The 18,991-nt window shown below is 37.7% G+C and overlaps 1 protein-coding gene across 1 annotated transcript; it reads left to right on the top strand.

The window, feature by feature from the left end:
* Positions 1 to 2,728: 2,728 nt before the first annotated feature.
* LOC139734837 (uncharacterized) lies at positions 2,729 to 17,764 on the top strand. Its single transcript, XM_071645622.1, has 8 exons — positions 2,729 to 3,461; positions 4,396 to 4,498; positions 9,456 to 9,571; positions 11,797 to 11,887; positions 12,336 to 12,445; positions 13,796 to 13,922; positions 15,757 to 15,829; positions 16,255 to 17,764. Exons 1-7 carry the CDS (start codon positions 3,286 to 3,288, stop codon positions 15,826 to 15,828), a joined length of 795 nt encoding a protein of 264 aa, XP_071501723.1. The 5' UTR covers positions 2,729 to 3,285; the 3' UTR covers position 15,829; positions 16,255 to 17,764.
* Positions 17,765 to 18,991: the final 1,227 nt, after the last annotated feature.

Genomic DNA, 18,991 nt, shown 5'->3' with positions numbered 1-18,991 from the left:
CAAACACAGACGCACGCACACATACACACCCACCAACTCACGCACGCACACACACACACACACACACACATACAATCACACACTCACAAAACCCGTTTTTTACAGGTATGATTAAGCGACTGCACCCTCTTGCCTACATTACACTCACTACTGTATCACAATATATTATAACAACCATTTGACACAAAGATCAAAGGTCATGGCGTAGGGCCTATTCCGAAAAGTAATAACATCATCACCTCTGCGTATGAAAGCCAACCTGAGTTGGCTTAAGTAGGACTTGAAACTATTAACGTGTGAGTAGTGATCATGTGGATGGCTTAAGAATCTCGAGTAACTAAAGTGACAATGGTACAGATGTTACCTTTTAAAGGTGTAATATAAATCCTAATGGACTGTCAAGTGTTATTATTACAACGACAGACGATTTATTAAAAGGAAATAATATAAGTTATGATATAGATATACTACGAAAATGTATATTCTTGTCAAAGTCTGCATCTCTTTTAATCTGATGTGACGTCACTGCTGGAAATGATAATGATTATGGTATCCCTGCTACGGTCTCATGTATGCACTGTGACCAATCACCGACGAGTATTTATCATCTTTATGAAGACCATGTTATATTCAATAGCCAGTGGGAACCGCGGTTATCAACGATACAGTACAGCATCTAATTCTTATCGTGAGTCCAATTTAATTAGCTCCTACATCGAGGTCTGAGCGTGGGGGTTACCATTCTCTGTTGAATTTAGACAATACTATAAATGTGACCCTGCACCTCAAAACAAACAAAAAGTCGCCAGACATAAATTTTTAGTTAAGACCATATTCTGAAAAAGCAGACTTTAAGCTTTAAAATGATGTATAACTCAAATCAAATGGACTCTCCTAACCTATCTAAATATTGGAAAGAAAGCACAAACTCAGGAAAAGTGTGAACTGAGAAAAGAGGCTCTGAAGTACAGTGTCTATTCAAGCGCTTAATCTTTACCAAACCGTGCTGGCTGTGCAATGAATAGGACAAAAAACAGGAAGTAAACCACCAGAGCAACAACAATGAAGGGATTATCAGATTAAACTGAAATTGAGCATGCCTCATTAACACATTCTGTTCATAATTAATGCCAACTTTCAAAGCAGTAGCACTATCCTTTCAAAAGTTATTAGAGTTGAAATTGGAGAGTGTGGACAAGGTTTTTCAGATATGAAAAAGGGATTCTAAAGACACACCTAATCACACTATTCTACCAAAAATGTTCGAGATAAACTGCTAAAAAAACACACTTTCCTGTCCGTTTTATGATACCAAATTTTAGCATATAATGTAAAAGAACACCCGCTCTTTCAGAAAATATGAAAAAGTCAAGTTCGGCTAGGTTGACCCATTTCACTTATTTTCAGTCCTCACGCAAAATCAATGTGTGCGACTTTATGTTCGTTTTGAGGTGCACGGTCACAAATAGAAGTGCTTCTCGATCCATCCACCCCCACTAGGGTACACGACATGGTCATGGTTTTATAAACAGTCATGTAGTCATACTCATCTCCTCACGTAACTAAAGTCAACCACCAGCAATTCAATTATAGGAAGAATACAATAACATAAACTAATACAAGCCTTATGGCAGGTGAAAATTGGGGTCATCCTGCTAGACCGACACCCACGAGTCATACATCCCACGAGTTCGACATTGAAACAGGTCCATGAGTCATACAGCTCACGAGTCATACAGCCCGTGAGTTCGACACAAGGTAAAAACAGCCCACGAGTTCGACAGATACAGCAACACGGGAATGTGTCGGTCTCGCGGGCCCCGTTGACTTTGAGTCAGACTAATGGGCTGTATGAATCGTGTAAGCTGTATAACTCGTGAGTGTCGATCTTGTGATGGGCACCCGAAAATTGGGGAGGAGGGGGGGGGGGGGTGCTATCAAGGTAGAAATACAGCAGCAGAACAACAAAAGTGTAATTGATTGACCGAATATGTAATGACCGAGTTCCAAACGTATAGACGACTACAATAAAATGGTTACAGTTCGTTATTCCGAAGGCTCGTTATTCCAAAGGTTCTTTACTCCGAAGGTTCGTTATTCCGAAGGTTCGTTACTCCGAATGTTCGTTAATCCGAAAATGAAATAGGGTTTGTTATTCCGAAGGCTCGTTTATCCTAAAATGAAATAGGGTTCGTTATTCCTAAGGTTCGTTAATCCGAAAGTGGAATAGGGTTCGCTATTCCGAAGGTTCGTTGATCCGTAACGAACCTTCGGAATAACGAGCTTTGTTTCATTTTCGGATTAACGAACCTTCGGAATATAGAACCTTCTTTCATTTTCGGATTAATGAACCTTCGGAATAACAAACCATATCACATTTTCGGATTAACGAACATTCGGAATAACGAACCTTCAGAATAACGCCACAAATGTTCGGATTAACGAACCCTTTTTCATTTTCGGATTAACGGGAATTTGTATGTTTCGGATAAACGAACCGTCGGAATAACGAACCTTCGGAATAACGAACAGCACCCAATAAAATAACAACTTTGGTGTTATTATGGTTTCTTTGCCAGGCGCGCTATCAATGCAAGTGAACTTTGGATCGACTTTGTTGATATAGCCAACAAAGCCCCTTTACGAGTAATGATCACGAGGTAAAATATGCTTGAGATATGGAAAAGATTATTAGCTCACCTTATTATCATGTGACATGGTTCTTATTCGTGTAAGGTGTGTGATATGTCGATTCCTGGTAAATCGTACGTCTTTAAGGATATAGTATTACCGTAGCGTTGTATGTGGCTAATTGTAGCACCTTTAGGTTTCTTTTCGGGACGAATGACTTGCGATCGAACCTCCACGCGAATTCTGCACACCATTTCTTATATACCTTGGAATGATATGATACGTGCCGTAGCAGTGACGTCTTTATATCCATAGCTCATGAAGAAAGCGTATAGTGGAAAACATAATTCTGTGATGCTGACAATGCCAATGGTCTTTGTAGTGTCTGGAATTCTTTCTTTGTTCTTTTTGCTGACTGACGCTATCCTGAAAAGAAATGAAACCTCAACGTATCATCGATAACCTGTAAAGAGCTTTTTAAGCCATTAAGGAGTACCCGTTCCACCCTCTCACAACCCACTCCCTTTGCAAAGGGAGTTCAGGATCCGCCCCCTTGTAGCACTTGCTAGAAACTCGCCACCTATATTGGTGTAACAAAGTGCCTTGGAAGAAGAGTTTTGCACCTCCAACAGCTCCGTCGGATCCCTCGAAATCATGATGTATTTCCTCCACTTTCTTTGCGCGGTGATGTTTCTCCATCAAGTAAGAGGACAGGCAACGTGTGATTCGGTTTTAGGAAGCAAGTGTTCATGCAGATACTCTAACCCCAAAACAGGCACTATAAAGACATTCAATTTCAATGCGTTGGGAAGCAAGACAGGTGAACCGGCGTAAGTACAGACAAGATCCTGTATATCTTGAACCGTTAGTTCTCTCTCTTCCTCACCAATACCACAGGCCTATATCTAGCTGTGCATATCAATAATTGTTACCCATACCTAAAATGTACCACATTGCCTGATACAAACTCAAAGCTATTTTGTAACCTGAAACTTTTGATGATCGAAGCATGACAGGATTGAGGTTCACGATATTTGAGTCCATTTATAGTGACTTCAATATTACTTCCCTTATTCTGTCGGTAGTATAATTACTATTTCAAGGTCTGCGGTATCCAGGATCCGGCGAAGGGCTGATGCCATATCTATAGACGCCCAATCTTCCTGAATTCACAGTTATGGCTACAATAATCATACAACATTTTAGTCAAATTCCTTGGGTAGGCCCTACTTTAAAATATTTCCTCACATATTTCCTCACAACGTATTGCTCTGTATATAAAGAGAGTGGGTTTGTCAAAGTGATAGATTTGTGCTGATTTAGTTGTTTCCCCGAACAAATCTATAAAAGAATAAATTTCATAGCATAATCACAAAGCCTTTGCCATATCTCCTTCAGAAGGGAAGGGGAATGATATTATCCTTGACATAGGTGTCAGTATAAAATAGCAAGTTCAAAGACGGATTTATAAAGGCCTACTTTTCATAGACGTGACAAGCAGTAAACTCATATTCATACTCTCATCATATTCATTTCGTTATGGTTATTCTGACTTCACGTACACGTTTGAGGTATCAATTCAACTTTAACCCAATACTGTCATGACTGGCACTGTAAGGCGACATGGAATTCATTTTGTATAGATGAAAGCAGTTTCACCGGTTTATAGTGCGATGGAAACTAAGTATCATCTTCGCATGCCGTTTACACGAAACACATGGGACCATGCAGACTAACTGAATTTAACTGGCATGCATTTTGCAGATTTCCCTATCAACGGCCTACGGATCCCGACGGTTTCGAGTATGCTTACAACCCCTGCGTTCCCTTCACTGACCAGGACAGTACGGAATGTCAGGATGTTGCTGTAAGTCGACAGCTGTTGTGAGCTGTTTCCAAATCTTAAAGTCACCTTAAATTGAACATTCAAAGAAAGTCACTATTCGCACAAATTTATATGCTGTGTTTATTTCAGAACCTTGGAGAGCACTGAATGTCCTTGAGTTTTTGCTTATTCGACAGTGGGGAATGCAATAACAGCACAGAGAATATTCATATCACCATGGCTGCGGTAGTGGAAGCACTTCGGTTGAATTCGGGGAAAGTTTTTACAAGTGTCATAAAATCGATTACAGCAGACGACATGTCAAAGCTAAAACACAAATCATACAAGTACATTCATTGGTGCTGAAGAAGAGGTTAAAATACTTTGAGTTATGCTTATTTTAATATTAGGTGGCACAGAACGCTACCTTACCAGAGCCAAGATTAGAGACCATCACCGGAATTTAAGACTTTTGTATACAAGGGCCATCTAATTTTTAAGTTTGAAAATCCCGTCTAACAATGGTGAATGTAAATGAGCAGCAAACCATCCGGCGTGGCAGTGCGGCTGAATGCATAACTCAACAGAAGCAAAAGGCCAAGCAAACGCAGCTTATTTGCCGAAAAGTTCGGGCGGACAAGCAGTGCATGAGAGACGTGGAATTTTACTTTCTATTTGAAAGATTATCGATACTGTTGATGCTTTTAAAGCAGTTCATTCAAATGACACGGAAAAATGTCAGATTCACTCTGCATTGGTATGGCATTTATCCCGGCTACATATGAAAAGAATAATAACCCTCACCTTTGAACCTGAACACTGTCTGTGATTTGCTTTTGCTTGCTAATTCCATTCAATGAGGTCACAAATATCAGACATGTTGGACAAGTTTCGGTAGGTTTTCGAAATAGAAAGGGGAATGACATTTATGTCGCTCAAAATGTTTTCCGTGAGGTCGGGAATTATAATAATTGAGGCTGGCTTAAACGTTATTTGCAATTTCATGAAATATTATTCATGTTTAATATTTCTGAATGGACAATTTAAGTCAGAGAAAAACATAGACAATTTATGGTCAGGCAAAAAAACAAACCATAAAAATCTTTCTCTGTTGATTTCGTTTCATAAAAGAAATGAAATTTAGTTGCTGTTTGAGTCCAGATCGTTGGGGGCCTTGTGAGGTCACGATTAGGATTGCTCTATCTATTTGGGTATAGTGCAATGCATAGTTGCAACTAGTATTAAAGTTTGATGAAAAACGTGGGAAATACCTTAAGTCTCATTACTTTCCGAATTCATGTGTGATTTCGATGAAACTCCAATGATTTAGTATATGAATGGATCAACTCTGATTTATCAAAGCCTTGATTTATCAAAGCCTACGTAATTTCAAGGTTGAGCTGAACTCCTCATATAAGGTTACTTTAGGTTACATATAAGGTTAATTATATACGAGAATTCAGTGAGGGCACTGAAACCGATGCGGAAACACAGGCGTGTGTGAGTGGGACACACCATTCTTAGTGTCGTTTAAAAAGCCTTACTTAAAAAAATAATAACTCTCGTCTATTCCCGATTTGTAGCATGGGCGTTAATCCCGGGGGGGGGGGGGGGGGATGGGGGGGATATATCCCCCCCCCCTGAAATGGAGGAGGGGGATGGCCTGTACAATCATCCCCCCCCCCTGAAATTTGAGGGGGAAAATGGAGGTTGCAGAAATGTTCTTTTATCAATTTTTACATATTTTTATTGCACGACGTTCGTACACCCACCTTCAGAGAGGTAACAGATCTGAATAGTATTCCATCTTGTAGGATAATGTATACATAATTTTTCTCAAGCGCTCGCTCGCGAAGAAAGTAATATCGACATAGGTGTAAGGTTTATGGTCCAGACGTTGACAACGTCAAATAGCATAGGCTTACATGTAAACATGCTATGACGAGAGCAACTCGGGGCCATCTGCAAATTATGTACGAAAACAAACAATAACAAAAACCATACCGCCATAATTGAACCCCCCTCCATTTTCCTGAATCATTCCTGAAACGATGATGACTCTGATACATGATCTATGGGCATATATACCCAGGGATGATCAGGGGCGTCGAATCTATCTCGGGGGGTGGGGGGGGGCAAAGAGGAATTTGCCCCACCCCTGCGGAAGTGTTGGGGCAGACAAATCATTTGTCCCCCAATCAATTCCCGAGATGAGGACAAATCTTGAATTTTCTTTGTGGAAAATTGTCCAAATACCGCCAGAACTATGCACAAGATCGTTGAATTGCAATCATAAGCATGCAAAAGCTCCGCTACTGGATCCCTTTCGATAGACTTTGAACACTTTTGAGATTGACGTATTTCCTAGTATTTTATCAAAGAGCGTGCAGCAGATCTTTCACTTACAAAAGCTCCCTCGTATGCAGAGGAGTCGATGGGGGGGGGGGGGGATGGTACCCCATAAAAGTATTGGGGACAAACATATCATTTTGCTCCTCGTAACTCCCGAGATGTGGAAATGTTTAAATATTTCATCCAAAGATGGCTGAATTTCAGTTCTGCAAAATAATACAAATCTCCCTCGTGTAAGAGGGAGTTAGGCCTATCCAATGCCTCCTATACCCTCCCCGTTCAGTCCGTGTAATTTCTACTAAATACACTTTAGATTAACATATTTTTAAATGTTTAATCTAAAGTGTGCACCAGGTCTGTTATTTCAGTTTAAAAAAAAAATGCAAAAGTTCCGTTGGTGGAGATATCTAGTTACCTTCAATTAACGGAGGGTCGCCCCCCCCCCCCCCAAAAAAAAAAAATCCTGATGTTGCTGCCAGTAAATGTCAGCAGTTGCGCCCGTTGCGCCCCCCTCCCCCTTAATTTCCAACTCGAAAAAAAAATAGCTACAAATGGCAGTTTTTGGACTGTAAAATGTCAAAATTTCCAAGCTCCCTAGCTGCTCTCGCTCGCATTATTCTCCTGATACTGCCAGTAACTGACAGCAGTTGCGCCCGTTGCCCCCCCCCCCCCTTAATTTCAAAGGAGAAAAAATATAGCTACAAACGGCAGTTTTTGTACTGTAAAATGTCAAAATTTTTAAGCTCGCTCGCTCGCTCGCATTTAATTGCAATTCTATTCTCCCGATGTTGCTGCCAGTAATTACCCGCAGTTGCACCCGGTGCGCCCCCTTAATTTCCAAAGCGAAAAATTAAGCTACAAACGGTAGTTTTTGGACAGTAAAATGTCAAAATTTTCAATCTCGCTCGCTTCGCTCGCTCGCATTTAATTCGCATTTAATCGTTATGCTATTCTCCTGATGTTGCTGCCAGTAAGTGGCAGCAGTTACGCTCGTTGCGCCCCCTTAATTTCCAAAGCGAAAAATATGTAGCTATAAACGGCAGTTTTGGGACTGTAAAATGTCAAAATTTCAAGCTCGATGGCATTTAATTGTTATGCCATTCTCCTGATGTTGCTGCCAGTAATTGCCAGTAGTTGCGCCCGGTGCGCCCCTCTCCTCCTTCTTAATATCCAAATCGAACAAATATAGTTACAAGCGGCAGTTTTTGAACTGTAAAATGTCAAAATTTTCAAGCTCGCTCGCTTCGTTCGCTCTCATTTAATCGTTTTGCCAATCTCCTGATGTTGCTGCCGCTAATTGCCAGCAGTTGAGCCCGGTGCGCAACCCCCTTAATTTCGAAAGCGAAAAAATATAGCTGCAAACGGCAGTTTTTTGTACTGTAAAATGTCAAAATTTTCAACGCTCGCTCGCATTTAATTTTTATGCAATTCTCCCGATGTTCAATTCAAATTCAAATTTTATTTTCACTTTTTCTTTCCAACAGAATGTACAAGAAACAATATTATGAGTTTAACATGGGAATAACAATATATACATAACCAGACAGGATTAACAACATGTTCATGTCTACATGATCAGTACAAAACAAGATACATTCTATAATACACTCTGCGCAAAAAAAAAAAAAAAAAAAAAAAAAAAAAAGTGGAGGTACCCACTCAAAAGACCAGGCTTGTATCATGTGGGTACCTCTGAGGGAAAGGGGAAAAAAGGGTGTGAAAAGCTTACACTGACTACAAAGAGTGCGGGAAAGTGGGAAAGTCGGGAATAGAGAGAGAAAAAAAAACAAAGAAATGTGTGAAAAGAGGAAACAAAAAACAGGAGAAAGAGGGAGAGAGAGAGAGGGAGAGAAAGAAAGAAAATCCTAAATAATTTTGATGCAATCACCAAGGGCGAAAGCCCACATGTTGTTCCAAGTAATTTGTTGTTTCCCACCGTCATTCTAAAAAACTTACAATGTTGCTCAATGACTGCGCTGTGGAATGTATGACATATCGTTATGTATTGTAGTCCCCATTAAGTTTGCAGACTGACAGCGCACGCACACACGCGCACACACACATACACACGCAAGCACGCATAAGCATACACACCCTGAAAATTATTTTTCCACGAGGTGCCCCCCCTTATGTCTTGACCCACGGTACGCCACTCTGTGTGTGTGTGTGTGTGTGTGTGTGTGTGTGTGTGTGTGTGTGTGTGTGTGTATGTGTGTGTGTATTGGGGGGGGGGGGGGGGCACCAAGCTTCTCCCCCCTCCCAAGGCTGCGCCGGTCCAGTCGGGCTTGTAATAGTGGTGATGGTGACTATCGCCGATCATCCCCCCCCCCCCCCCCCACTCCTCAGTACGGATTTACGCCGTTGATTTGTAGCATAATGATGACACAATGGTTACTAACGAAATGAATGTCATTATTGGTAACTTTTGTTTTCAGTTAATTACATGAAAATATATAAATGTTATAGGTCTAGGAAATCATGATGATATTATGGTAATAATGAAACTGCTACCTAAAAATCAATGATTTCTAATGGAATTGACTACCAAAATGAAATGCAAGATTGGTCATCGCTTTGTTATTGTGTATTGTATAATTATGTATGTATATGTGTAAATGTATGTATACCTATATATTTTGTCTTGTAGGCATGCCAGCGATCAGACGATGGCAAGCTCCATTACAGCCTCGGCGATCCGACCCCGAAAGGGTACACTGTGGGAACAAACAATGATATCGTCATAACTTACGCAACAGATGTCAGGTCGGCGCTATGTTTTGCTTTCATATATTTCATGAGCTGTGGCATTTTATCTGTAAATCAAATCCATTTGTAAAATATTACGTCGAGAAAACTACTTTCGGCACATACGCGGAAATAACAATACACGGACATACCCCTTGCCATGTATCTTTTTTTATTAACTTATATTCCATTAATTTATTAGATAACGAAATAGTTATAGGCATTAACTTGTACTGAGTGACAAAATTGTATAATTTTATCTTTACAAATAAAATGACAATAAGGATGGATTGAAAACCCTTTATCCTTTTTAATGTATTCTTCTCAACAAAAGAATCAAAATACACGTATATACACAGACCCTTATTTTTTTTTTGTAATTATAAAATGCGAAAAAAACGCTCTTTCGTTGTATTTCTTGAACAGAAGTTGTAATTTTGTTTGTTGGAGTCCTACTGAGGCAGTGTTTTTGTATTAAACCATAACAATTTTGATTATAATCATCCTCAGATAAATTAAATGCATGCTATATTTTGTCAGCATAGTTATTGAAGCAAAGTTCCTGACTATCCCTGTTCTGATTCTTCAATAGCAACCTGAAAGCACTATACTCATTGCATTTCCGGGTTTTTGTTTTTGTTGTTGTTCTCTTGATCCTATCTGTTCTGTAATGTTTGTCTTGTTCCGATTTTTTTTTAAAGTGTTTGAGCCGATTGTATGAGTTGTCCACAGTGCATACGCTCTACTTGGAATAGAACGTCGATAATATAATATGTAACAAGGTTGATATAACTACGTAAATATGATTTAAATTCATAATTACTTTTAATTTTCATGGTACAGTCAACTCTAATGTACTTTGATCATTTGTGAATTTGTTTTCGTATTCATAATTATCATGTTCTGTGGTAGAAAACGAAATACAATGTAGATTGAATGGAAAGTCAGGTGAATATTAAGTCAGTTAACTTGAAAGTCTAACGCACCATTGTATAATAAAAAGGTAAAAGGCAATAGTCATCTGACTTTATCAAAAGAATACATAACAGGTATCTGTACCATACCCCCTCCTTCAACACCGCATTTCAAGCTCTCCCTTTCCCTGATACGCCCATTGTAACATTCAGCCCCTGGTATACCCTCTATATACAGCCACCTTCGCACTTGGTTTATGTCCTATTTACCCCGACTTCCTTTCTTCCTCGTCTGTGTATAATCTGCCCCAAACTTCCAGTAAGAACGACACCTGCTCACTCTCATTGACACTTTTGGTGATGTTTCAGACACATAAGGGGAGTTTTTACATTTGCTTAGTTTAAACATTCCCATTTAAGTTGTTGAATTCTTACTTTACTGCTTTCTTTCCTTCTCAATCAATCCAAAACAAACATTTTTTTTTCTGATCGCTTCACTTGGTGCTGCACAAATCTGAAAAAAAAAACCCGAAACAAACAAACGAGAAAAAAAACTAAAAATGCTAAAACCAACTTTGTTCTACCCAAATTTCCTTTCAAACACAATAACCATACAGGAGTTTGTTTGGTTTTTTTTTTTTTGGCCATACAACTTTGTCCTTTTCATTGCAATCGTTTGATTTCCCATGATTTTTCCAGTATAAACTAACAGAAAAAACCTACATTAGAAATCGAATTTTGACCTTGTAAATGTGCACTAGCTATTGGCTCAGGGTGAAGAATACCCATGATTCACAAATCTTATAACAGTAATGAGGAAACAAAACGAACCGAATGGACAAAAGCATTGAAATTGAATCACAATCTTACAGCTGATGTTTGCAGATTTTGACGGAAGAATTTTCAGTCTTGAACGCAGACTAGTACATTTCAATTTCAGAGAGCAACTTCCCCCATCCCCTTTAAACTTGGCACGAGCATGTAAGATACGTCTGAAAAATGGCCTATGAAAGTATGTTACTGTATTACATTATTCAAGCTCTTCTGCAAAGGGTATCTAAGTGTTTTATATATAGGGTGTGCTATGATTTATGCGAGAGTCAAATACGTGTTCTATACGGTCAGGTTTAAACTCCCAGGATATACATCCCGCTTTATAGGGTAGGAATGAAGATGATTGTCTATAATGTTTGGGTTTTTTTAACCATGAAGTTAATTATGCAATATTTGGAGAACAGGGTCCACATACTGTACTCGGACATTTTCTCGGCTTCGTTGCATTGGTGTTTCAATATTTCGTGTGACAGTGACTGTTTCATTCAAATTCAGGACGTCATTAGTGACCTTTCACTGCGATGCAACCGCGAAGACTAAAGCCGTATATGTGGTTAATGGCGAAACATCAAGTGATAATACATACGTAAGTATCACGGAAGTTTGCTTTGAATATCTAATACCTCTGTCCGTTTATACCATGATCCACCGCTAATGTCACCAGTGTTATTTAAGAGAAATACAACAAAAGTGTAAGTCACGATGACTATTGAAAGCTCTGGTTTAGAGTAAGTCATAATCTATGATTCAACATGTTCCAAGTGAAACTCACTTACGAAAAAAAAAAACCTCCAATTTTTGTCGATATTGTCAGTTGTGATGAGTAATTACATTTTGTGATAAGTTAGATATTTACCATTTCCATACATTATCCTTAATTTTATTCACAAAACGCTGCCACAGACTCTGAATGCAAAGAGTTTATTGAACTAACGCATGAATTAAGCGATTAAACAGATGAATAGAAGAAATTAAAAAAAGAAAGAGATTAATGTGGAACTCATTTCAAACAAGTGCAACTCTTTTCTTCTTAGTTATTCACGATTAACACCTGCTTGGCGTGTCTAGACGACGTGAAAGGGTGTCACGGCTCATCTTCCGGCGGAGGCGGTGGGCTAACCGTGGGTGGAATTCTCTGTATAATGTGAGAGGAGTGACCATTTTGATTTTTAATTTTACAATTAAACCATTTTTCATTAACCGGGTGATTTGCATCAGCCATGCATCCATGCCTTTATGTACAGCAAGTCAAAAAGAATCGAAAAAAAAAATCTAAACTTTCACAGTTCAAATTTTCTTATCATACACAATAAAAACATGCAGAGAGCATATAGGAACGTGTTCGAAATGTGAATACTGCCCATAACGTAGAAATGCAGAAGTATGTAGGCCTAGGTAAACATACCTTTGTAGTTCCAAGTCGGTAATGATTCTTAATACTTAGATAAATTATGAAAATGTACGTTTGCATTTGTGAATGTCTGTACAGGTATTTATGAATTCATGAAGACAGTCCATGCGACATCATTTCTCTTTTAGAGTGGCTCTTTTGATGGAAAAGAAAGTTTATCAAAAAGGTTTATTGGTATTTTTAATAATTGCTTCTTTCATGTTAAACCTGCAAAGTATAAATTTGAACACCGTTCAGGTATCTATATTTTTTTTCTTTTCAGTAATTGCCACGCGCTTGCTTATCATAATCATTTTCAGTAAATGCTGTTTTATTTCTAGGCTTACTTGTAAAGGCCACAATGTATCCCACCAGCACGATTTACCCAAGGAAACCTTTAGTTATGGCTGAACCTTGCAAATTATCCTCACCCCCCCCCCCCCTCCACACGCACACACACACACGCACATACACAAACACGAAAATCTGAACTTCGTCTATGAATAACTATAATCGCATGCCCTATATCAATTGTGTGTGTGTGTGTGTGTGTGTGTGTGAGTGTGTGTGTTTTTGTGTGTGCGCGAGCGCGCGCGCGTTTTAATAACGAAGTCTCTCTCACGGGTAATTTTTAATGGGTGTTTAAACGCTTTCTTCTGCTTAGTTTGCCAGGATTATACTTGACCAGCATTAATCTTTCTAAGCCGAGTAAATTCAAATTGTCCGTGTGTGGAGGTCGGGATTCTTTCATTTTCTAACACAAATGGAGACACCTTAAAATTTAATACAGTATGAAAGTATTTAATACTCAATATGAGCAAGCGATTACGGAGCCGACAAATCTAAGACTCCTCTGTCGGACTTAGCAATGAGCATAAAGTACCTTGCCTAAAACACAGCCACTGCTGTCAGTCGCTTCGAACCGGGGACCTCAGGATTGAGATCCCGTGTCCAATTCCACTGAACCTCAACGGCTCCTACAAGGTTCTAGTGAAGCAGTAAAATTGATACTTTTCATCAGTACGAATTGAACCTATTCATCTTTCGGCATCTTTTATTTACAGTTTTGATTATTGTTTTATTTCAAATACATGATACAAACAGATTCACTGTACTGGTGGTAGTCTACATCATTGGTGGCGTCCTATTCATGAAGTTCGTGAGAGGGGCCCAAGGAAGGGAATTGGTGCCAAACTACAGCTTTTGGATTGACTTGCCTGGTCTCATCAAGGTATATGGTTGCTGCTACATGGCGTAAAAGAAGACAAATTCAGACTGTAAAACCATGGAGCTTCCTCCATGGTTTTACACTCACACACACCTTTATATAAACATTTATTTATTATTCATCTATTCATTTATTTATTCATTTATCTATGTATTCATTCATTTATTCATTTATTTGTTTTTGTTTCAGTATCGGGTAGCTCTTTGAGTGGCTACACAAACACTGTTATTCTCATAGACCCTACACATACATGTATATCACAAATTTCAAAATAGGCACATAAAAAGAGAAATAAAGCCATACCATATACATAATGTAGTTAAACTTACAACATAGCCACATTGTTGAGTATTGTGCAGACAGAAAAATAATATATGAATAACTTCTTTTTTTACCTTTGGTAATATCATAAAACTCCAACCCAAACACTATCCCTCGTGCAGTTCTATCCACCTCGGATTGTGGCCTCGGTGAAACAAAAGGTGCTCAGGACAAGTGCAGGATAATTTAGAATTTGTCGTTAAGGAATCCACTATAGTGCATGATATAGCTTGCACCAACATTGTGTAGTACATATTAGCATGCACCAACATTGTGTAGTACATATAATACATAAAATGCTCGAATTTCTTCATAATAGACGAAATGTACAAACTGAAATGTTCACTCCTGCTGGATATGGAGTTTGGGTTTTGTGAATGCAAAGTCAACAAGCTTATTACAATTAATGTAGTATAGTGGATCTATGGAAGTGACAAATATATGACTCTTCAACAGTGTGAGGGTGAAATTTGGCAACTTCGAACATCACAGCAACTTCATTTTTGTGTCTCATGGTTAACACTCTAGAAGACGACTGTTCACTATAATATATAGCGTCTAGTTTCCAAAAATGGCAAGTGTAGGTGACATTAACGTACAATAGTTTAGGGCCGCCTGAGGTTGCTACATCTTGTCTAGCCAGTGAATGATACAAGAGTTATAATAAATATCATTCTTACCTTTTGAGGTGGTTTTTGGAAGACGACCTTCTGGACGGATTGAATAGTGTTCAAACAATGAACTTTCAGAAAGCACATTTCAGTGCACATCTCAGCGAAAGTTTAAGGAAAATCAGACGATCCGTTCGAAGATTACAAATTTATATAGTTTCTGTGCAGTCACTGCTGGATGAGAAGACTATTAGAGTAATGTTTATATAGAATGTCACTTGCTTAGACGATATTAGAAGGAAAATATGACGAGAATTTCGCAAAATTTCTTTTTTGGAACAAATGTACACATCCCTTGACTTGTCACTGACGTATCTTAAGGGTAATATTAACCCCCCTCCCCCTGTCTTCTGAAAGATTCAATTCCAGCGATGGTAATATTGGAAATTCAAAAATTAATAGATTTTGAACGGATTGTCCGATTTTCCTGAAACTTTCACTAATGCGTTCTATCAATATTGATGCGTTCTCTCAGTTCACATACATCTGTACGTATGAAGGTAAACAGGTAGAATGCCTGAAAAGTATAGAGGTGTGTTTGATATAGTATACGGCAAACCAAAGCACGTACGTGATAGGGAAGAGTTGGAAAAAACCTCACAAACGGAGTTTGTAATGCTTATAAAGTGAAAAGAGATGCATACTGTAAAAAGAAAAGAAAATAAACTAACAAACAAACACGATCAGAGGAACACACACAAAAAAACTGTTTCACACTTTGCTCACTTATAGGTTTACACCAAATTGTTCGTGGAAGTATAACTGAGTTTACCTTGAGGGTAGGTGAATACACTTTACTATCATTCGCAGTTTGCAAAATTCTATCTTCTTTCTATTTATTTCAGGATGGCTGCATGTTCCTGGTAGGATTGTGTAAAGGTGGTTGCAGAGGACAAAACTATGAGTCTTTCGATTAACGTGAGTATTAACTAATTCTTCGTATTTCTCGAGTACGATGTTTCAAAATGATTATGCTTTGATTGGTGCGATAGGTTGAATATACTTAAGGCTCACCAATAACATTGAAAATGAATGTGTATAGTACGTCTGTTGGTATGAACTGTCTTTATATCTAGCTCCACCGTAATGCAATCACCAAAAAACAAAACTGCAGCTCTGGTATTTATGTTCATTTGCTCTATTATGCTCTAAATCGTAAATCGGGTTAATAAATCTTATTACCTGGATGTTGAAGGTGTGCAATTCATCAGGAAATGTATTTTGCACAAAGACAGAAATAAATGACGAAAATAAAGCCGTGTCCCACATGCCCTTCACAATAATATATAATTATGTATTCTCAAGCTTTACAATACCGGGTTTGTTTTGTTTTTGCCTACTAGATCTTAGCTGGAATCCACGCTGACTGTCGGCTGTCTAGTTTTCAAGCATGGATAACTTACATTTTCTCATTAGAAAGCCATAACTGTACAGCATTAAACAGACGTTTGTGAAATGGGCCACTTTCACATCCGAAATTTGTTCCTATCACCTGGATTTAGTATCATAATGATTGTTGCCACTATCACTGATGTGTGGATACTTACGATACCAAAATTCTTTGTAACTTTTGCTATTTTTCCGTTTTGATTTAATCCTTAACTCTTGTGTTTGTTTACTTTTACATACCTTGCCAAGATCAACGTATATCCGATTATCGTGGAGTTTCCTGTATATCGTACCAATGGATGTGCGCGAAGATCTATATAATACACCTGAAATATGTGTGTTGGTAACATGCTGCATATACATGTACTGCAATTTTGGTAATACGACCCTTGAACTTGAATAAAAATTGTTGGAGGTATTCAAAGAGAAACACGTCCCTCTGAAGTGCAATCAAGATATTTGACTCACCTTACCTCCGCGGTAAACGTCTTATGCAATAGGTGAATAGAAAGTGTACATCTTCATATTTTTGAAGCGAAAGTGTGTAAGCAAAGTATTCATTAAGAGAGGAGAAACATAGTTATACATAGTGTACTTCAAAACTTTTCAATTAACCAATATTGTTTCAAGTTTTAACTTTTAGAGGGTCTATGAAAAGAAAATACATGTTTACTTGTGTTGATTTATGATATTATGATAATCACTTATGTGGCTAAATGAATATCCAAATACGTGCCATGTATCTATATGAATATCCAAATACGTGCCATGTAACTATTTTTCAATTTTTTTACGTCAGACTACATGGATATGCCAATAAAAGCCTTCCAAACCTATATTTTTCTTTAGTATGATCCCATCTGTCAATTACTGCTAAAGTATTGATATACGTGTACAAAAGACTTCACCTTAACTGAGTATAACGCATGTTTCCATGTTACTAATATGAATTACAAGAGACATTGTATTGAAACGTGCAGGTCTTTTGCTAATTAGTATTGTAAAAGTGATTGACAGATGAGGTCATACTCAGAATCTTGGTTAACACGTCGATTAAACGTAACTTGTCCATTAGTTGTAGTGAGAAAAAAACTCAACGCAAAAATTATTGATTTGATTACATGTGATCCTTGATTTTATACATAAACCTTAGAACAAGCGTTTTAAACAACACTTGACTTGTGTCTTTTAAGCTATGGAAACTGATTAGCTGTTTATTTGGACTATTACGTCCTTTTTTAAATCTTAATGTTCAGCCGCCTTGTTAAATCATCAAACCTGAATACAATGGTGTTGAAATATCATTAAGAAAAAAGAGGTTCATATCAATGAATTCGGAAATAAAGTGCCGTAATGTACCTCATACTATGAAAATGATTCTCAGGAGAATGAATGTTATCGCAAAAAAAAGGTGATTTGCAGAATTATGAAGTTTGTTACTACTTCATGTGTACTCCTATAGATTTCGAAGAATTTATCTTATTCTTGCTACATCCCGTTTAGTAAATGTCTTTTTCACTATATACCTTAATGCAAATATATTGATGGAAATAATAATATGTTAAACAAAATAATAGCACACGTAATTGTTGATATGACTTGTGTGTTAAATGTACTTTAAGTGCGTTGGTATTAAATTCATTTTTGCTATTTTGGTATTTGTGTTTGTCTTATTCATTGGTTGTGGAAGGGCAGAGGAATGTAATGAATAGTCCCCAGGTGTTTTTGACATTTTTTTATGGATGTTGTGAACAAAAAAACAAAAGATATTAACATGGAGTAGAACGCAGTCTCAATCAGCGCAACCCATAACAAATTCAATTCAATTCAATTCAATTCAATTCAGATTACTAGCATTCACTGCCATTTCAGGAGATAGATGAAACATGAACAATGACCATATCACTTCAACAATTCGGGTGTGAAGGAGCATTTTTTTTTTCATTTGTTATATTAGCTTAATGTTTGTTGTGGTGGCAAAACAGACTCTGTAGCACACATACTCATTCACATGTTTAGAAACATTACAAAAATGAATAGTTGAACATTTTTGAGATTTGTACAAAATCTTTTTGTTTCTGATTGTTATATTATGTCTGTCTACCTTGGTCTCCCTCTAATTGTCTAATCTCCTTTAATCCCTCCATTTTGATGCCAAAGAGTATACAAAGTTTTGTCATGCTTGCGATGCCAAGTTCTTAGCAATAATCGAATGATAGTACTTCGCTTCTGAACCTCTAATAGTGATAAGAAAAAAAAATCCTAGATATAGTACATTTTATAAGGCTTACAAAAAAGGAAAAAGCTAAAATGAAAAAGTGAAAATAAATACAAGGTCAGGCATATAGCAGGCTCATTATCATGAACGCATGAAATAATGCTCGAAAATTTGTTCATTGTCAGAAGAAGACAGATGTGTGTTTTACATTATAGCTTTAAGGTCATTTTGTCGGTGATAGGAATATCGGGATTATAAGAGTGATTAGCAGGATATATTCTACATATATAATGTATATGTTATACATATTTTGTATATATATTATACATTTATATATGCGTATTATATGTATATAAATATATATTAGGTATTCAAATATATCACCTATGCATCGTTGCACGCAATCACAAGAACTACGCACATAGCACAGATACGGACGTCAAACTTGAAATGACAATTTTGATGATCCCGTC

Source organism: Diadema antillarum, unplaced genomic scaffold, assembly GCF_040938485.1.
Source record: "Diadema antillarum isolate AM-2024a unplaced genomic scaffold, OU_Dant_1.0 seq00000550_RagTag, whole genome shotgun sequence".
NCBI lineage: Eukaryota > Metazoa > Echinodermata > Echinoidea > Diadematoida > Diadematidae > Diadema > Diadema antillarum.
This window is presented reverse-complemented; position numbering and strand designations above follow the sequence as displayed.

Coding starts and splice junctions, on each gene's coding strand:
- LOC139734837 (XM_071645622.1), top strand. CDS start 3,286: ATGATGTATTTCCTCCACTTTCTTTGCGCGGTGATGTTTCTCCATCAA. Junction 12,446..13,795: donor GGTGGAATTCTCTGTATAAT/GTGAGAGGAGTG, acceptor TGATACAAACAG/ATTCACTGTACTGGTGGTAG. Junction 13,923..15,756: donor ACTTGCCTGGTCTCATCAAG/GTATATGGTTGC, acceptor TATTTATTTCAG/GATGGCTGCATGTTCCTGGT.